General features: G+C 40.1%; 2 protein-coding genes across 4 annotated transcripts; both read left to right on the plus strand.

The window, feature by feature from the left end:
• Positions 1-2,184: 2,184 nt before the first annotated feature.
• klhl2 (kelch-like family member 2) lies at positions 2,185-12,294 on the plus strand. Of its 3 annotated transcripts, none has more exons than XM_075463198.1 (15): positions 2,185-2,753; positions 4,087-4,206; positions 4,331-4,437; positions 4,573-4,694; positions 5,125-5,287; positions 5,495-5,604; positions 5,698-5,814; positions 6,870-7,019; positions 7,143-7,260; positions 8,445-8,642; positions 8,772-8,873; positions 9,100-9,228; positions 9,902-10,042; positions 10,119-10,262; positions 10,750-12,294. In XM_075463198.1, the coding sequence occupies exons 1-15, from the start codon at positions 2,665-2,667 to the stop codon at positions 10,776-10,778; spliced, it is 1,839 nt and encodes a 612-aa protein (XP_075319313.1). In that variant the 5' UTR covers positions 2,185-2,664; the 3' UTR covers positions 10,779-12,294. The 3 variants fall into 3 exon arrangements, with proteins under 3 accessions (XP_075319313.1, XP_075319314.1, XP_075319315.1); XM_075463199.1 differs by having other exon boundaries at positions 2,185-2,651; XM_075463200.1 differs by having other exon boundaries at positions 2,688-2,829.
• Positions 12,295-13,213: 919 nt separating this feature from the next.
• msmo1 (methylsterol monooxygenase 1) lies at positions 13,214-17,655 on the plus strand. The gene is made up of 6 exons (XM_075464452.1): positions 13,214-13,276; positions 14,692-14,974; positions 15,064-15,212; positions 16,032-16,158; positions 16,283-16,437; positions 16,834-17,655. The coding sequence occupies exons 2-6, from the start codon at positions 14,720-14,722 to the stop codon at positions 17,021-17,023; spliced, it is 876 nt and encodes a 291-aa protein (XP_075320567.1). The 5' UTR covers positions 13,214-13,276; positions 14,692-14,719; the 3' UTR covers positions 17,024-17,655.
• The last annotated feature ends 748 nt before the right edge of the window (positions 17,656-18,403 follow it).

The following is an 18,403-nucleotide window of genomic DNA, read 5'->3' on the forward strand; positions in this document are numbered from 1 at the left end:
TGTGAAGTGAAGTGTTTTTGAACAAATGAATCAAACTGGCTTTACTATATTTCTACTTCAGACACTTTTTCTACTTATGAATGAGTACTTCTCAAAATGAAAATATCTTTATAAAGTATTAGAAAATAACCACTGATAATGTTCAGCACTATCTTAAGTGTTATCTTAGTGTCAACTGGGCCTTTGTTAAATAGCGTGGACATTCATTTTTACATTCATGTTTACCAACCTGAGAGGAGCTAAATGATCGCAGCTGGAATATTATCACTTTCCTGACAGCCTGTTTTCTCTAATGTATTCTGTGCCTTCACACCATAACAGACTTGTTCTGCTCGGCTTCGCAGCTCCTGCCTGTTCTCTGACTGTCCAACCAGGCAAAAATCCTAACAGATGGACTCTGGGGACAAAGCTCTCTACAGAAGCAAGGGACTCGGGTGAATAAACCAGGATTGGGCGTTTGTTAGCAGTTGCCTCCTTTTTTTCTCTCTCTCTCTCTCATGATGTGATTTGAAGTAATAATCGAGTAGACTGAAAAAGCCTGTGATGCATCTTTTAGTTCAGTTCGTAAAATTATGCTTGCTGTTGAGAAGTTAAAAAGACGTCAAGTCAAAATCACGAGTTCAGCATATTTAGCAGGTTATAAAAAAAAGATGGTAGATCAACAGGCAGGGACATACTTGATGTTCACTCTGATGTTATACCCTCTTAAAACCTTTGCTGTTTGGATGTGGAGATTCTCATCCATCAAGCCCCAAATGTGCAGCATTGCAGACACTGTAAAGTTTGTGTGAGTCAGTCAAAATTAGGAGATATAGAAGCTCACTGATTTAATAAGCCGAAGTGGTGACGCTAAATGCATCTATCATAGATATTTTTATCTGACGAGACATGAAATCAATATTTTGGTTGATGACGTTGATGTTTTTTTTTGGCTCATTAAAAAGTAGTGAATTCAGTAATTAGTCTTAAATCGATAGCACAAGATAGAAAGGTAAAACAATAGCATGTCAGTCTTGTCTTAGTGTGTGCAATAAGTGTAAATATCATGGACATTTGATCACAGAACAAATGATGACTAAATATATGATGATATATATCAATCATCATATATATACATACATATGTGCAACACCATACGATCTATGCTTATCAAACATTCTCCTATTCAAAGTTTGTACATGTACAGATGGATTGAAGATGTGTTTGTTTCATATTGTCCACTACATTTTGTTGCACACTTATGGTCAAATTACAGAGAAGCTAGCCTACAGAGACTTCAAGTTACTCGTAACAGCACCCCGAGAACATTATTGAAGAAACCAAGATGGTACAATATAATTCAAATAACAAGAAGGACAAGGCTGTTTTAAGAAATGTCATGTTTAAATCTGTTTGCAGAAAATGCCATTAGTTTGGGACTATCATTGGTACTACAACATCAAATCCAGTTGTGTAGACATTTGGATAGTTTACATTTGTTTAGTCCTGTACATATTTCAAAATGTGTTTTTCGTGAGTTTTAATTTTAGTTTTAAGTTTTGTATGTTATTCTATGTAAAGTCTATGTTATGTGATGCTGATGTAACACTGAGTCTATAACGCGTGAACTGAGACCAAATTGGGAGATACTTGGCCAAGTGTAGTATCAAAACAAAATCAATAAACTTGATAAGATGCAGGGGCAAGTTTTGACTTTATCAAAAAATATCAGATATTGACTTCAATTCAAAACAAAGTGATAAAAAAATGAAAGAAAATTCTAACATAGTCAAAATTGGGACATCAAATTTAACTGAAAAAGCCCAAAACAAACTCTTAGAATTTAGAAAGTAGGCCTCTGTTAAAAATGTCATACACATTTAGAAAGTTCTGGGTTATTAAGTCAGAGTTTTTGGTTTAACATCAAAACATTAAATGAGTCAAACCAATCAAGCATGAAATCATTTTTAAATAGTTAATAATTGTTGACTTATATAAAACTGTAGTATATTAAAGAAAAATTAGGATGAATATTGACTTACTATACTATACATATTTTTAAATGCACTTTTCATATTTAGGACATAATATACAGTTGGAAAACAAGTCCCCGCGCTAATATTCCAATGTTTTGTCTTGATTGAGTCTCCTTTGGTCAGTCTTCCACAGCTAGAGGGAGACAGCGCTTTCTTCTGGGACGCCTTGGCTGCTGCCAGGACCGTCTTTGCCGTCATGTCCTTGTTTGTGCGATTTAATCAGCTATTGGAAAATAGCAGGTATCTTGTCCGACCGCCTCTCGCACCCAGATACAGCCAAGAAGGAAGAGGGAGGAAACCAGAGTCAAAATAAACCCAATTCATCGCTACGGGAGCTCCTTTCTTGCGTGTTTTTGCACCGACGGAAGAAACAATCCGCTTGGCACAACAGTCAGGGCTGAATAGCAACGTGTCTGTAGAGAGTGTCCCCGCAGTCGGACTGACTATTTATATGAAGTAGACTGCTTCCATGGGGCTGCCTTAAGCCCTACTCTCCGCCTGTGGACCGACTAACGCCGTGATTCACGCCTGAATTCAGACTCATCGAAGACTACATTGTGGATATGGAATGGTGCATGCCGCTGGGCCAAGTTTTCAGCCTCTGAAAAACACCGGAATCATGGACAGTCATCCGCTGTAAGTGCTGGATATGCGCGCTCGCGCGCGCGTGTGTGTGTTGACGTTTCCCAGCGGCCGCTTGACTGATGGTGCCGCATTGACAGAGACAGCGGCCAGCCGGTGAGGTTGCCCGGGGAGTCCGGGGACTGAAACCCGGGGAGTGACGTCGACCGAGCCTGTCGGCGCAGGCTGCGGGGTCTGTGCTGGTGTCATAGTGTTGGGATAACGGAGGAGTTGTGTTTGGAAGAGTGTGAACTGCTACACAGCCGCGTGTGTGTGTGTGTGTGTGTGTGTGTGGGTGTGTTTGTGTGTGTGTGTGTGTGGGTGTGTGTGTGTGTGTGGGTTTGTGTGTGTGTGTGTGGGTGGGTGGGTGTGTTTATGTGTGTGTGTGTGTGTGGGTGGGTGGGTGTGTTTGTGACAGAAAACAAGGGGCGACGTGATTTTGCCACGAGCAGCATAAATTATGCGTTGGATGTTTTATTATGGAAGAAGGCAGAGGTTGGCTAAATTAATCAAGTTTACTTGCACACTTCTTCTCTAGCAGAGGCAATGCCACAGTGTACGTTTAGATTTGAAATCCAAAATATATGGGCATTTATCCGGAAAAAATATCAACGTTGGGTTTTTTGACATGTAATGGCCAAACGTTACTCAGATTAAGTTACTTATATTAAAGAAAGGCCCAAAACACAGATCCAAACCTGTGTAGCAGAATTTCTCATTTCCCCTCAACATATAATCAGACTTTAAATGAAATTTGGAGAACAGCCTACTCTACCTTTGGAACAACGGGATTAATGTGCCTTCTGAGCTACAACTTGATGCATTAACAACATCTTATAATATTTCAGATACAGGTTTGTGTTTTTCTTAAATTTATTATTATTAGCATATCACTGCACTAAGAAAACTTGTTGTAAACATTGAATACTAACTATTCAACAAGACAGATTACAAGCAGGACAGGCGAAGAAGGGCAAAGTGTAAGTTTGTTTAACGTCACATACTGTTGGTTATATGAGCGACAGGATGATTGGCGTGTTTGAGGCCTGTTAGGAGAGCAGGTGTTACCAGAATAGAAGAATCCTCAAGAGATACTAGAAAGTAAAGAAGAACAAATCTGCCCTGATAGCATTTAGTAACTTTTTCCACCATCATGGAACCACATATGAGAACACTCTGGAGGCTGGGATCTTGACTGAAGAACTTTTACTTGTAGTACAGTGTTCTTACATTATTTATGGACGTTAGCTAATGATCTGAAAGCTTATTCAGGTTTTTAGTTTTAATTTTAAGCACAAAATAATGATGCGGATAACGGTGTAATATTATTATAACTATAATGACTCAACACCAAGCAATAAAAATACTGCGTAACATTTTGGGCATCTTGATCCTTATTTTAAGCCTTTTATTTAAACCTGTGCGTTTGTATCTGTGCTGTCTCTGGAAGGTGCACTAGACTTTGTCCGCACTCGCTGGACAAAGAGGACGGAGTCGAGAGGCAAGGTCCCGTCACTTTAAACCCTCGGCACATGAGGAAGGCGTTCAAAGTCATGAACGAGCTACGCAGGTGTTTTACTGTCTCTATTAAGTTATTTATTATCTCATCTTCCTGAAGTCATTTGTGTGCTTTCACCTAAACTATAACTGGACATATTTCCAATGCGCTTCCTGTCTCCATCTCCGCGATATAGCCAAAGCCTGTTGTGTGATGTGACCATAGTGGCAGAGGATGTAGAGATCGCTGCTCACAGAGTGGTGCTGGCTGCTGGAAGCCCTTACTTCCACGCTATGTTCACCGGTAAGGACCATGCTCCACGTTGCACCATTTCTGGCAGGTGCCTGTGTTGGACAGGGACAAAACACAGTTGACACAGTTGTGTTGATGGCGTGCTAATATATATATGTGTGTGTGTGTGTGTGTGTGTATGAACAGGGGAGATGGCAGAGAGCCGGGCGAAACGAGTTAGAATAAAAGAGATGGATGGCTGGACCTTGGGTCTGCTGGTAGACTACATCTACACAGCAGAGATACAAGTCACAGAGGATAATGTTCAGGTAAGCATACACATGAATTAGCTTCATAACTTTGGCCTGTTATCACTGCTGTCACTTGACTTCCAGAATGACTTGTCTTCTCAATATTTCTGAGAGCTAAGTATATATTTCACTGCAAGTGAAGTATTTTACAGTGGACCTTCACACCATTGGCTTTGTTAATATGATAATCTCACACACATACAACACCCTTGTTTCGGTTATCAGGTTGATGGCTGAAACTGGGTGACTTACAGTCAGTTTTAGTCTGACTATTTGTGAAGTTTATGGCAGAGACGTAGAGACAGGCGCATATATTTAACAGTTTTCTAAACTTGAGAAACAAACCAAGGAACCCGTTGGAAACGGTCTAGTTGAATTTTTTTTTTATCAAATCACACAGTGGTGCACATTCTGCCTGTGTTATGAATCCTGTATTTGTGTGTCTCAGGCGCTGTTGCCTGCAGCAGGACTACTCCAGCTCAATGAGGTGAAAAAGGCTAGTTGTGAGTTTCTCAGCTCTCAGCTCCATCCGTCTAACTGTCTGGGGATTCGAGCCTTCGCTGACCTACACGCCTGCTCCCAGCTTCTGGCACAGGCTAACAACTATGCAGGTTTGTGCCCTCAAAACCCAGACTAGACGTACTTTATATATGCATCGTAGGAGGTGCTTTCTTGAAATAATTTTGGAACAAAGGAGGAGACGGAATGAGGACAAGTGTTATTGATGAAGTTTTGGGGAGAAACTGCTCGGGAAAACTTCTCTCATAGTTTGTCTGCAGCGATAAAGAAGTAGTTTCACTTTATCTTTGTGCTGACAGAGCAACATTTCACTGAGGTGGTTGGAAGCGAAGAGTTTCTCAATTTGGGCATGGAGCAAGTGTCCAGCCTGATTGCCAGCGACAAGCTCACCATCCCCACAGAAGAGAAGGTACACACTCTGACCCTGCTCAATGTACACATACTGTATGTATAAGAGGACAGTCAATGAATCGTACCACTTTCCGTGTGTGTTCATACGTAGGTTTTTGAGGCTGTGATAGCTTGGGTCAACCATGACAAAGATGTCCGCCAGGAACACTTGGCTCACCTGATGGAGCATGTTCGCTTGCCACTCCTCTCCAGAGAATACCTGGTGCAGGTATATTTGGCCTGGCCCCTACTGTATGTTATGATTTGCAGTTTTTATGCGCTTTTTATAAATTACAGACAGTTTAGTCACAGTTTTAAACCGCATAACTTTAGTTCTTAGATCTCATCTGTGTGACAGTATCAGTTTTGTAATGTTGTGGTGTGTCATCTTTGTTCCTCGGACAGTGTAAGCTTTTTTATGTACAGCCAGCATGCTGCTAGAAAACATCATGTACAAAGTTTCCAGTAGATGCTTGATCATTTTTTTTCTCCAGTTTTTGCATCGCATCTGTCTTGGTCATTTTTTTTACTCTTCGATTACTTAATTGCTGGGTCGATTTCTGGCTTAAAAAGGTTTTTGCAACAAAAGAGAATTTCCAACAGGTGTAGGTTAGTTTTAACTATCAGTGTTTCACAGTTGTTCTGAAGCCACCAAAGTAACTTGGTCCAAATTGAAAGTAGGGTTTTTGATGGGTGGTAGCTGGCCTGTTTCCCAAAATTACTCCAAAAGATGTAAGAGGTCATGCTTTGAACAGTCAACAGTGACTGTGAGGGGTGAAATAAAGTACAAGAAAAGCAAGCCACACACTTATTTAGTCATCCAAGCAGGTTTTACAGTTGTTTCTTGTCACAGATGACAACAGGTGATCATGACTAAAGGGTTTCTTTATGTGTGTTTTTGACTGGACTGGTAACACAACAAGTGACTTGACCCTGAGTGACTGATTGAGTGTCAGATTAAACTTCTTTTTTTTTTTGTTTCACTTTTATACTGTTATTGATTATAGTTTTGTATGAACCACCGATCGTTAACATTTGATCAATTTCAATTGAAATTTGTGTGCTTATTTAACCTTCTTTAGGATAATATTAATTGAATATTTTGATATGTAAAGATACAGCACTCAGTTCAGTGTTGATCTAAATACAACGCATATCTTAATTTCTACTGAAACATTGTTTTCCTGTGACTTGCTTGAATATGACCTTTTATTAGCAGAACACCCTGTACTTTGTTAATCCTGTTGGATGATTGGTTTCTCCCTCGCTGTTTGGCTGCATCAGCGGGTGGAGGAGGAGTCCCTGATAAAAAATAGCAGTGCATGTAAAGACTACCTGATTGAGGCCATGAAGTACCACCTACTGCCAGCTGACCAGAGAGCTCTGATGAAAACTGCTCGCACTCGCACGAGAACTCCAGCCTGCTGTCCTAAGGTACAAACGCTGCCTGTAGTGAGTGTCTCCGAATCAGAGGAGTCAAGCACTTACAGTCACAAATAATAGATAAATCATCTACAGCTCTTTTTGTAAGGACACTGCTGGTTCTGGTGCGTTCAGGTGATGGTGGTGGTAGGAGGTCAGGCTCCTAAGGCTATCCGGAGTGTTGAGTGTTACGACTTTGAGGAGCAGCGATGGTACCAGGTGGCCGAACTCCCAACCAGGAGATGCAGAGCAGGTAGGGAACCCTCAGTAACTGCATTATATTTAGAGGGCTGTATTTGGAGAAGGGTAAAAGTGGGTCACTCAAAACCACCAAACCAATGATGCAGTAATGTCATATATCCACACTCTTAGCTGATGAGGTGCAGATACTCTTTTACTAACAGCGCTGTGCAATATAATGGAGGATACAAGATTTTCACAGAATAATCTGGTTAGATCCTCATATTCAGGCAAAATGAGGCTGTGTTTCTCGGCAGTCTGATAGAGCTGGTTGTGTCAGCCTTGAAGTCTTAACCTTCATCTTTTTACTGACACTAAGTGGTAAACTCTATCTGCTTGGTAAAGCCCGGTTGATATCAGTTATGTCTGTTTTTATTTGATGATATAAAGCAGCATGGATGGCATTCCCTTTTGGCTGCTGGAAGCAGAATTGTTCATTTAGCGCGCCCTCTGCTGGCATATTTCTGAATAACCTTCACCACATACAGCCAAAGATAGGCTTCATTCAAGCCATTCTGACACGTTAACAAACTGAGAACATCTGGAGTATCAGCAACGGATTCTCCATGTGAGATGTACTCTCACCACTGGAAATGGTGGGTGGCGGGTGAAGCCCCTACTTCTCTGTAGTGACTGTTTTTCATCAGTAATCTACACAACATTTATCTGGGCAAATCAACACTATTGCCAAACTAGAAGAAAACGATATAGGGGGAAGTAGAAAAATGAATGAAGCACGTTCGATTGTTGTGAATTATCTGAAGAAGGAACTAATTTGATTTATACCGGGGCTCATTTGGAATGGAAACTGTCCAGACTTTATATCACCTGGCTGGTTAAAGTCCATAGAAAGCGAAAATGATCACAGCTGCTGTGCACATGTCAAAAAGACTTAAGAAGACACATTGAAGAAAAGAAGTTAATTCATTAAATTTGGTGACATCGGGCTCTCTGTACTCAGTCTACACTCTTTTCCTCCATGGTTAACTCACAATTTTCTTTAAGAAAGCCAAAAACAATATACTGTAGTACAGGGGAGATTTAACAACTGCAACATATTGTTACCAAAATGACGTAAAAAAAGTTGATAATATGATAATAATGAATTTTTTTTCATCAACTTCACTAAAGCAGGTTGTAGGTGTTGCATCTTTTTGAGACATTCTATGTTAACCCTCAGCATGTTTTGTTTTTTAGGTGTGGTGTACATGGGTGGGTGTGTGTACGCGGTTGGTGGTTTCAACGGCTCTCTGCGTGTGCGGACGGTCGACTGTTACGACCCGATGATGGACCGCTGGACGAGCGTTAGCAGTATGCAGGACCGGCGATCAACACTAGGGGCTTCAGTTCTCCACGGACTCCTCTACGCTATCGGAGGCTTTGACGGCAGCACAGGTACTGCAGTATCTTTGTGGGGTTATTTTATTTTAAAACATATGTTGAAAATATGTGAACCTACAGTTATGTGTGCATGTATAGACCGTTATTGGCATTTTTGATTTAAACTTCTCTGATTGTTTCAAGGTTTGTCCACAATTGAGGCGTACAACGCCAAGACGGATGAGTGGTTCCATGTGTTGCCCATGAGCACCCGACGTAGCAGTGTGGGAGTTGGTGTTGTCAGCGGTGAGCACAATTCTCTGTTGTGACTTTTCATAAGTGGCATGTATGAAAATATGTACGCTTTAAATTAGAGAAAAAAGCTTTACCGTGTAAATGTACTTCAACATGTGGCATTTTTTTCACAAGCTTCTCTGTGGATACTATGTTATATTTAAATTAGTTTCAGTTGTTTTACCCACCACTACAATCCAAAATGATGGATTATGTGCGCTCCTACTGTGTTTTTTAGGGATCCTGTATGCTGTCGGAGGTTATGATGGAGCCACGAGGCAATGTTTAAGTACGGTAGAGGCTTACAACCCTAAAAGTAACACATGGAGCTATATAGCAGAGATGGGCACGAGACGCAGTGGAGCAGGTGTGTCTGTCTGGGAACTAATGTTGGTGTTTGGTTGGTAAGGTTCAATGTGACCTGTTTGATTTATTGCACATTTATCCCTGGAAGAATGAAAAAACACGCTTTTGAAAATGGTAAGGAGTTAAAAGAGTTCGACGTACAAACCACAGTTCTTAACACTAGCCTTATAGGCTAAAATTAGCTTCCTCCGGCCTTTGGAAATGGGTGAGGAGCTCAGTCATCCGGGCAGGGCTTTGAGTTGTACTCCTTCTCATAGAAATTAATCAGATGAGGTGGCTATTTAGAGAGATTATATCTCTCACATGACTTACATGACTTGGGATCAGAAGTACTGGAGGAGGTGTCTGGTGAGAGGGAGGTCTTGGATTCTCTGCTTAGACTGTTGCCCCTGCAACCCGGTCCCAGACAGAAGGCAGATATCATTTTCTTTTTACTTTTCTTTCATATTGCATCTATTATATAACAAAGTGTTTGTTTGAATACACTTATCCGAAATGTTGTAATCTCTCAATCTGTGACAAAGTTCAATGAGTGTGATGTAATTCATGCCCACAGCTGACAGAATGTGACGTAGGCTACGTGTTTATTTGCATATAAAGTGTGAAGTGATATCCCGAAGACCGTGGTCACTGTCAGCTAATTGTTATTTCTATATAATTGTTATCTTCCTCAGGTGTAGGTGTGTTAAAAGGTTTACTGTATGCTGTGGGGGGGCATGATGGTCCATTGGTGAGGAAGAGCTGTGAAGTTTATGATCCAGCCTCCAACAGCTGGCGACAAGTAGCCGACATGAACATGTGTCGACGCAACGCGGGTAAGTAAGGAGGTCATCTACCAGGCATCCTCGAATGTGGGATGTTCCTCATAATTCACTTTGCTTGTGTTTTCAGGTGTGTGTGCTGTGAACAACTTACTGTATGTGGTGGGAGGAGATGATGGCAGCTGCAATTTGGCCTCTGTGGAGTTCTACAATCCAAACTCTGATAAGTGGACGCTACTGCCGAACTGCATGAGCACAGGCCGCAGTTATGCAGGTCAGTGCACGCGTTCAGCTACAAACTTGTGTTTGACATGCACCTCACAGAAGGATTTATGTTGTCAGAGTCTGATGCTAGAAGGTTTTTCGATATGTCTTAATATGTTTTTAATGCATCTGATGCACTTTCTGTGGGATTTTTGTGTGAAATATTAATGTCTAACAATACTTTTGGTAATTAATGCAACAGTGTTCTTCCGGAAACTTGGTTCATAGCCACATTTATGACAAAGAATAGCTGAAAATGACTTATTTGAACAAGCCCCTTGATAAGCAGATCAAATCTGCCAAAATGCGATTGCTGACCATAAATTAGCGCAGAATCTTAGATATTTATTTATGTCATGATACATGTTTTAATTGTCCTGATAATTTCCATTAGAATATGCATATTTTTTTACACAGACTCAGACTTTAGGATCTTCTATCAAATGAAAAAAAAATTTGTTGGATAAAAATAGTTAATTTTCTTTCCCTTAACGCAGGTGTGACTGTGATTGACAAGCCCTTATGACTGCACTTCAATCCTGCCACTGAATAAGAGCAGAATGTATTCTTCTGCTGAATACTGATCTTGGATCTACAATGCCAATGCTTCAGTGTTGGGCAGCATTCGCACAGGCACTGACGAAGATGAAGAAAATGACAAGATTGCTATTTTTGAGGATGGTGAAGATTTTTGCACTTAGCTGAATGGGGGGAGCTGTGACAAACAAGGGGGTCGGACCTGTGTTTTAAATCGCTCCTGACAGGACTGCAGCAGCAACAGGACAAAGCGGTTTGAAGCACCACTGCAGTGCCATTGAAACGCTACTGATATGAAGCTGCTATAACTGCGAAGTTACTTTAACGTTAGTAATGTTAATATAAAACAGCTCTGAGAAAGACCGCTCATATAATCTATGGGACAGCAAAGCAGAGAAGGACCACTTTGGACAGATTTGTTTCTCCTTCATTTGTATTCTTCTGAGAAGTATGTGTGTGTGCGTGTCTGTGTGTGTGTGTGTGTGTGTGTGTGTATGAGAGTGTGTATTAGCATATGAAGGTGCTCCATTGCTTGCATGTGTGAGCATGTGTGTTTGTGTGCATCTGAGTCTGCGTGTGGTGACACCTGGCTCGACGCTGCATGAACACACTCTGTCCAACTTCTGACTTATTGCCGTGTTGCAGTGGGGCTGCTGAAGAGTGCCTGAATGTACACATTCTCCTTTGTTAAGCTTTTGAGTACTGGTACTGTTACTGAAGAGAGTACAGCTGGACTCAGCCGCTGTTCTGGGATGCAGAGATAAATTCTGCCTTCAGATTGGTGGGGTGGCTGCATTAGCCTGCACTACTACGAGTGTTTTTGAAGCAGTTGCGGTACATGATAAAGTACACGTGTTTTTTTTGTGGAGAAAACAGACTTTGGCTGGAATTCTAACTCCTCTGGTGAGGACGAAAGCCTCATTCATGTTGCCAAACACATTGACAAGGAGAGAAACTGTTTGAAATGAAAAAACAGTTGGATGTGTCTGTGCTCTACTGTCGCCTGACAGCCATATTAACGTGGTTATAACCACTAATGACAGCAGCAGCCTGAACTCTCTGCATGGTCCCTGTCTCTAACCTGTTATCCTTTTACGGTTCCCTCCTCTCCTTTGGTGTAGCAACCCTATTAACAACTGCACACCCTGACGTACTATGAATGTGCCAATTTTAATATGTCCCCTCTTTTTTGTCTCTCTTTATCAATCTGTCACTAATCTGTTTTCTCTTTCTGGAAAGTGACCAAACCTCCTCTTGAGTTTCTTTTTTTTTTAAGCCTCTTTATCTTGCCTCTCCTGCTATATTCAAAATTGCTCTAAAAGTAATTGGTATCGCTGTTTCTTGTCAGTGTATTGAGGAATGTCATGTAGGCTAATAACTTTAAAAAAATGTTTCGTTATTTGTTTTATATTATCATTAATAAATATGCTTCTTGTATTTAAAGCTGTGAAATGATATAATCTGTTTTTAAAACTTTGCCAAATCAGTAAAATATTGAAAGGTGATGTTCTCTGTGTGATGATTGAATAATTTCACAGTTTCAAAACTGAGAATTTCCTCTTGAAAACTTTAGTTTAAATGTATTGCTCTACCTCAGTTTAGATGTTCGGTTTTACCTGTGCTTTTTGATACATTGGGGAAAAGCAACTGAGTGCCTCTCCTGAAATATTTATTAATAACTTAATGTTACTTTATACATATACAGACATTTTATTTCTACTTCATGACACAAATTAATGTGTGATAGAGTTTGTCCACATAAAACCAGAACATTTTCATTAAATCTAACCAAACGTCATGAATTAGATTAACCTAACATAACACAGAACTGTAAGGATTTTTATCTTTTTTCCATGCAACTGCATGAAAACCCTGTTCATTTTTCTGCACCAATAATGATTATACATGATAAAATACCTCTGAGAACATTGAATATTTCGTTATATTGAAAATATCTGATAAGTATTTTTGAAAGGCAAAAAACTGTAAACCTCAAGGATTACTAAATGGATTCAAAGTGAAATAAGAGGTGTATTCAATGTGCGCTTCGAAAAATTACCGTATCAAACTTGTGGCACAAACAAAAGAAACATTGGATATTTTAAGACCGAGAGCAATGGATTCGTCTCATTTGTATGGCTGGGTTTCTCCAAGTAATTTCCAAAGCTAAAACACGAGTTAGCACACGTAACAACATTCAAAAGTAAATTAAGGACTAAAGTTCTCCACTTGGACACCCCCACCGCCTCATCTTTTTCCTCATACAGCCTGCTCAAGTTATGAAAACAGACCTCGCCTCTGATTGGTTGTCCCTGTAGAAACCTCCAGTCTCACTATCATCACTCCATTGTTCGAACCAATCAACGAGGCTGCCTTGCCTCCCGACGTCACTCTCCTCTCTTGTCGGCCAATGAGATTTACCGATATTACTGTACTTCACCCGCTCAGCCTCCTCTTGTGCAGGTAGACGGGACGCAAAGCGGAAAGGTGAGGGATTCATGTTGTTGACAGCTGCAGACGAATGTCAGGCTGAATTTGGAACTGCTTTAACAAAAACTTGTCCGTGATGTAGGCATTTTAACCGCGAACAAAGAAAGATTTTAGGAATACACGACATTTAAGCGGGTGTTTTCTTGCTGTTTGAGACACATCGGGTTTTAATTTGTAAACAGCCGGAGTGCGGTAAATGACCTACTAGTCGTTAGTTTGGCTGAAGCAAAAAGAGCTGCTGAGGCATTTTGACTGTTGTGATCTTTTGTAATAGACTGTAACTAACTTTTGGCAGCTTGTCTTTGATAGTCTTGTTGGGAAATTCATACAGGTTTCCAAGCACAATCTATTAGGAGCCATTCTGCATTGCAATTGCCCTAATTTGACAAAGTAGTCAATAATTATTACAGTGTAAATGTTAAAAAAAGAAGATGTAGTAAGTAGATAAACCGTTTTAATGTTTGATTTCAGTTAATGACGTTGAAGAAAAGGACAATCTCACAGCTTTCTTGGGAACTACAGCAATTTAGAGCAGGTCCAGATGAGAAACCACATAACTTCATCTGGTTTAGATTATTTTACAGATCATGAAGACTCCTTTGAACATGGTTTTTGATTTGTGAAATCTTTACTCTATTTAAAAAATGATAAGGCAGTATCATGGCTTCATTTTCTACCCGTGAAACCGTAAATCAAAAACAACAAGACAAATCTGAACCAATTTATCTCACAGATAATAATGAACTTTCTAAGCTCAGTTTCTGGTTTTTAAAATCAGGTCCAGATAGGAAGCCCAGCCTATGGTGGCCTCAATGTGGCGTCAAAAAACATTTTCTCCACTTTTGCTATTAGATAAAGGTTTTACAGATCACGTAGTGCGTTTAAAAGTGTATTTACTGTCTGTTAGCTAACTAAGTCCAAGCCAACTTCAGCATCATTATCTGGTGTGTGGATTTGATATGTTGGCAAGTGTTGTAAACGTGCAATATGTATTAATCCGACAGAGCACTTCTACTTTTAGAAATCAAGTCATATTTAAAAAAAGGGGAAAACAAATTCTGTGTTGTTCGTACTTTTACTAAAAGTTCTTCCCCCTCTGTTACTGTTGGATATAGGATACATAGTGAGACATACAGTATGTGATGAGTGTACATACCTTAGTAACAGCCAACATTGCTGAGCTAATGCACCGCATTTTCTCTTACTTCTCACCATACGGTAGTAAAGATAACACAATTCTACACGGTTTCTGTCTTTTGTGTTTATTTAAAGGAGTCACAGTGATTTAATATGACATGACTGGAAGGGTCATTTTATTTGGTTTGCGTTAATTTCTGCCTTTGAAGCACATGCATTATGTAAGTAACTCTGTTTAGTCTACTGTTTAGTAACTTCTTTAGTCTTCTTTCCAGACCTGAAAGTCACCTTGCATCGTCCACCATGGCAATGAACGGCACAGCAGATATATTGAGCTCCGCCTATCTTGCGGTGGAATATGTAGATGCTGTGCTGCCAGAGAACCCCTTCCAGCCCTCCCTGAAACATGCCTGGAACTACATGCTGGACAACTACACCAAGTTCCAGATTGCCACCTGGGGGTCTCTCATTGTCCATGAGCTCATCTACGTCCTGTTCTGTCTGCCTGGTTTCATCTTTCAGTTCATGCCCTTCATGCAGAAATACAAGATCCAGTCGGTTCGTGTGTGTTTTTTTTTATGAACTGGATGTGATTTTATGTTCAAAAGTCTGAGTCTGATGGCTGATCTGTATCTGTGTGTGTGCAGGACAAGCCAGAGACCTGGGAGAAACAATGGAGATGTTTCAAGATACTGCTTTTTAATCATTTTTGCATCCAGTTGCCTTTGATCTGTGGCACATACTACTTCACTGAATTCTTCAACATCCCATATGACTGGGATTCTATGCCACGCTGGTAAGTGGAAGAACGATAAAAGAATTCAAACATGAAAGGAGAAAAAAGAAACAAAAAGATTAACACTGTTTCAATAATTAATTTGTTTTTATTTTTGCAAATTAGCTAGTTAAATCACACCATTCCCATCATACTCATATCAATCTACCATTGACTCGATGTTAGCAATGGACTTTATTTTAGCTCATAAGAATGAGTATCATAAGGAAAGGGGAAAATCAGAAGAACTTTAGAGGGCTTGGTGTGAAAGTAAGCAGCAGGAAGAGTGTTGGGCCGCAGTTTAAAGGAGCCTATTGTTGCTAATTGTTAAAAGTGTTGAAAAGTCTAAGTATTTGTAGAGCTTTGAATCTTCATCCCCTGGCCTTTCAAAACAAGGCTTGTGAATAATCCACATCTTTACCAAGCTAATGAAGGTCCGAGACCATATCTGACAGCTCAAATGTCTAGAGGTGCCTGAACTTTTACGTGGGGCTTCTTTCCTGTTGTTCATAATACCAAAAATAAGGTTTCATCTGTAACTTTATATCTTTTGGAGAGTTCATCTTTTACTCACTAAACTAGTCGCAGGAACAGAAATTTTGACTCGAGGTGCCCAAATCTTTGCAGTAAATTGTATGGAGAGATGTTGTTACAGTTAAACTGTCCTGTTTACGCCAATCTGTAGGGTTTAAAAATCAACATGAATATAGGGTCAATTTCCAAACAGTAGTATGTTTTGCAATATGGACACATTAAAGCAAATTATTAAGCATATGTTTGTTGTCTGGTCTGCTGGTTGTCACTACTCTGATTTTCTAACAATGACCTCCTCTCCTCAAGGTCATGCCTCCTGGCTCAGTGCTTAGGCTGTGCTGTCATTGAGGACACCTGGCATTACTTCCTCCATCGCCTGCTGCATCACAGACGCATCTATAAATACATCCACAAAGTCCACCATGAATTCACTGTGAGTATAATACACCAGTGAAAAAGAAAACAAACACCCTGCTGTCTGGTTAATATCTTTACTGAGGAGTTACTTATTAAAAATGCAAAAGCTTCCATTGACTTGTATCTCCGCTGTCACCCAGGCTCCGTTTGGCATGCAGGCAGAATACGCTCATCCTCTTGAGACCCTCATCCTGGGCGCTGGTTTCTTCATCGGCATCATGACCTTTTGTAACCACGTGTTCCTCCTTTGGGCCTGGGTGACTTTCCGTCTGCTGGAGACCATCGATGTCCACAGGTGGGACATACATGAGCACGCAGAAAAATTGTAATACGCTTAAATTCCACTGGAGCATAAAACCTCTTGACTCCAAACTGGCCATATGGTAGAAAGCAAATTATTAAGTGCAGTGGTTACGCAACCACTGGATGTTTTCTCTCTAAGTTGTATTTGCCTGCAGTTTGTCAGAGTTACCACCAGAGGGCCACAGAGAACACCAGAATTTATACAGTTGTGTTTAAATACTTGGTCATAATACACACCTACTATTACACTTTCAGGTTAGACTCTTTCTTTTATGTACCTGCTGGGGGTTGTTCTTATTAGTAGTTCTTATTCTTGCTGTCAGAGGTGATAAGAATTGGTGCATTTTTGTGGCTTACATTTTGTCTTCTCCTTTTTTTTCCCCATCAGCGGTTATGACATCCCTCTAAACCCACTCCACCTAATTCCGTTCTACGCTGGTGCCCGTTTCCACGACTTCCACCACATGAACTTTGTTGGGAATTATGCGTCCACCTTCACCTGGTGGGATAAGCTGCTGAACACTGACAACCAGTACAACAAACACCTGCAGAAGCAAGGAGAAAAGAAGGAGCAGTAATACCCCCTCGAGTCCCGATTTAAGGACACACACATCTGTTTTTTGAACAAGAACGAGGACGATACAAACAGCACTGCTTTTCTTATCTGTACACTTAATGAAACCCACTCAGAGCAAAGGTGTGCGAAAGATGAACCAACACTGATGTGTTTTGATTCTGAGTCTGACTGCAGATTGACTTCAGTCCGCTTTCTGTGCCTTTATGAAAAAGAAGTATGTTGTCTGTTTTTGCAGCTGCCTGCTGAATAAAAACCATGAACATCTGCATTTTTTGCTTTGCTTCTCATGAAACGAAAAAAAAAGAGTACCACATTACTTTGTTGTGAAATGCTCCTGTTTACCTCTGAATGTTTCAGCACTTCAGCACTTCCTCTTGAGTTGATATGAATCGAAATATCTTTCGATAAATTTCCTAAACTAGTGCTGACCTCTGAAATAAGTTAAGCATGTTTGATGCAAACCAGTGAAAAGGATGAAAGGGAATTGGCGCATGGCTCTTCTGGGTGATTAAACTCTATTTTTTAATGGTTATAACAATAATCAAATGCTGTTTTAGTCTGAACAAGTAAAGGATTACTGCTTTGTTTCTATATGTTTGTCATAGTGGAAATAAAATGTGTGAAAAACTATAAGCAGAAGTTTGGTTTTATATCAGTTTTATTTGGTGTAAGTCTATTGAACCGGATCAGGATATGTGCAACTGAATTAAAGGTATTTTCTGTGAACAAATGGACATATTTTTTTGTGGAGAATGGTATTACTACAGTTCAGGAGCCTCATTGTAAGTATTTAATGATAGTGTGTGCTGACAGAGACAGATGTATTATGAGAATATATCTGCTGCACTGTGGACACACCCCTAGAGTTTCATCCAGCACACACAGCTGTATCAAGTCAGCCAGAAGTCGTAGGCACCAAACAGGAAGTGAGGCAGGTTTTCATGAAGTATGTGAAGAACGCTGACATGTTATTATATCAATTAATAAAACAATGAATGCAATTTAAATCACACTTTCAGCATCAACCTTGAATTAGAGTTCCTTTAGTGATATTGTATTTTGACCAAAAGGGATTTGTACCGTTTCTTTATTTTGGTATTTTGCAAAATACCAAAATAAAGAAACATGGGCTTCGACCCAGTGTCAATGTGTCTTTGAAAGTGTCTCTTTCTAAGAAACAATATTCGAACTTGTTCTGTCAAACCAACAGTATGCTTCAAGTTATAAACATCACCCTGACCCATACATTTTCCTGTTACCTATCACCAAGATCTGTCCAACTACATGTCCTTAACAGCCTTAATACTTTTAATTTCTTTGGCCTTTCAGTCTCGTGTATGGCTGTCTTATATTTACAAAGGACTCATTTTAGAAAAAGATC

Source organism: Odontesthes bonariensis, chromosome 4, assembly GCF_027942865.1.
Source record: "Odontesthes bonariensis isolate fOdoBon6 chromosome 4, fOdoBon6.hap1, whole genome shotgun sequence".
Lineage (NCBI taxonomy): Eukaryota > Metazoa > Chordata > Actinopteri > Atheriniformes > Atherinopsidae > Odontesthes > Odontesthes bonariensis.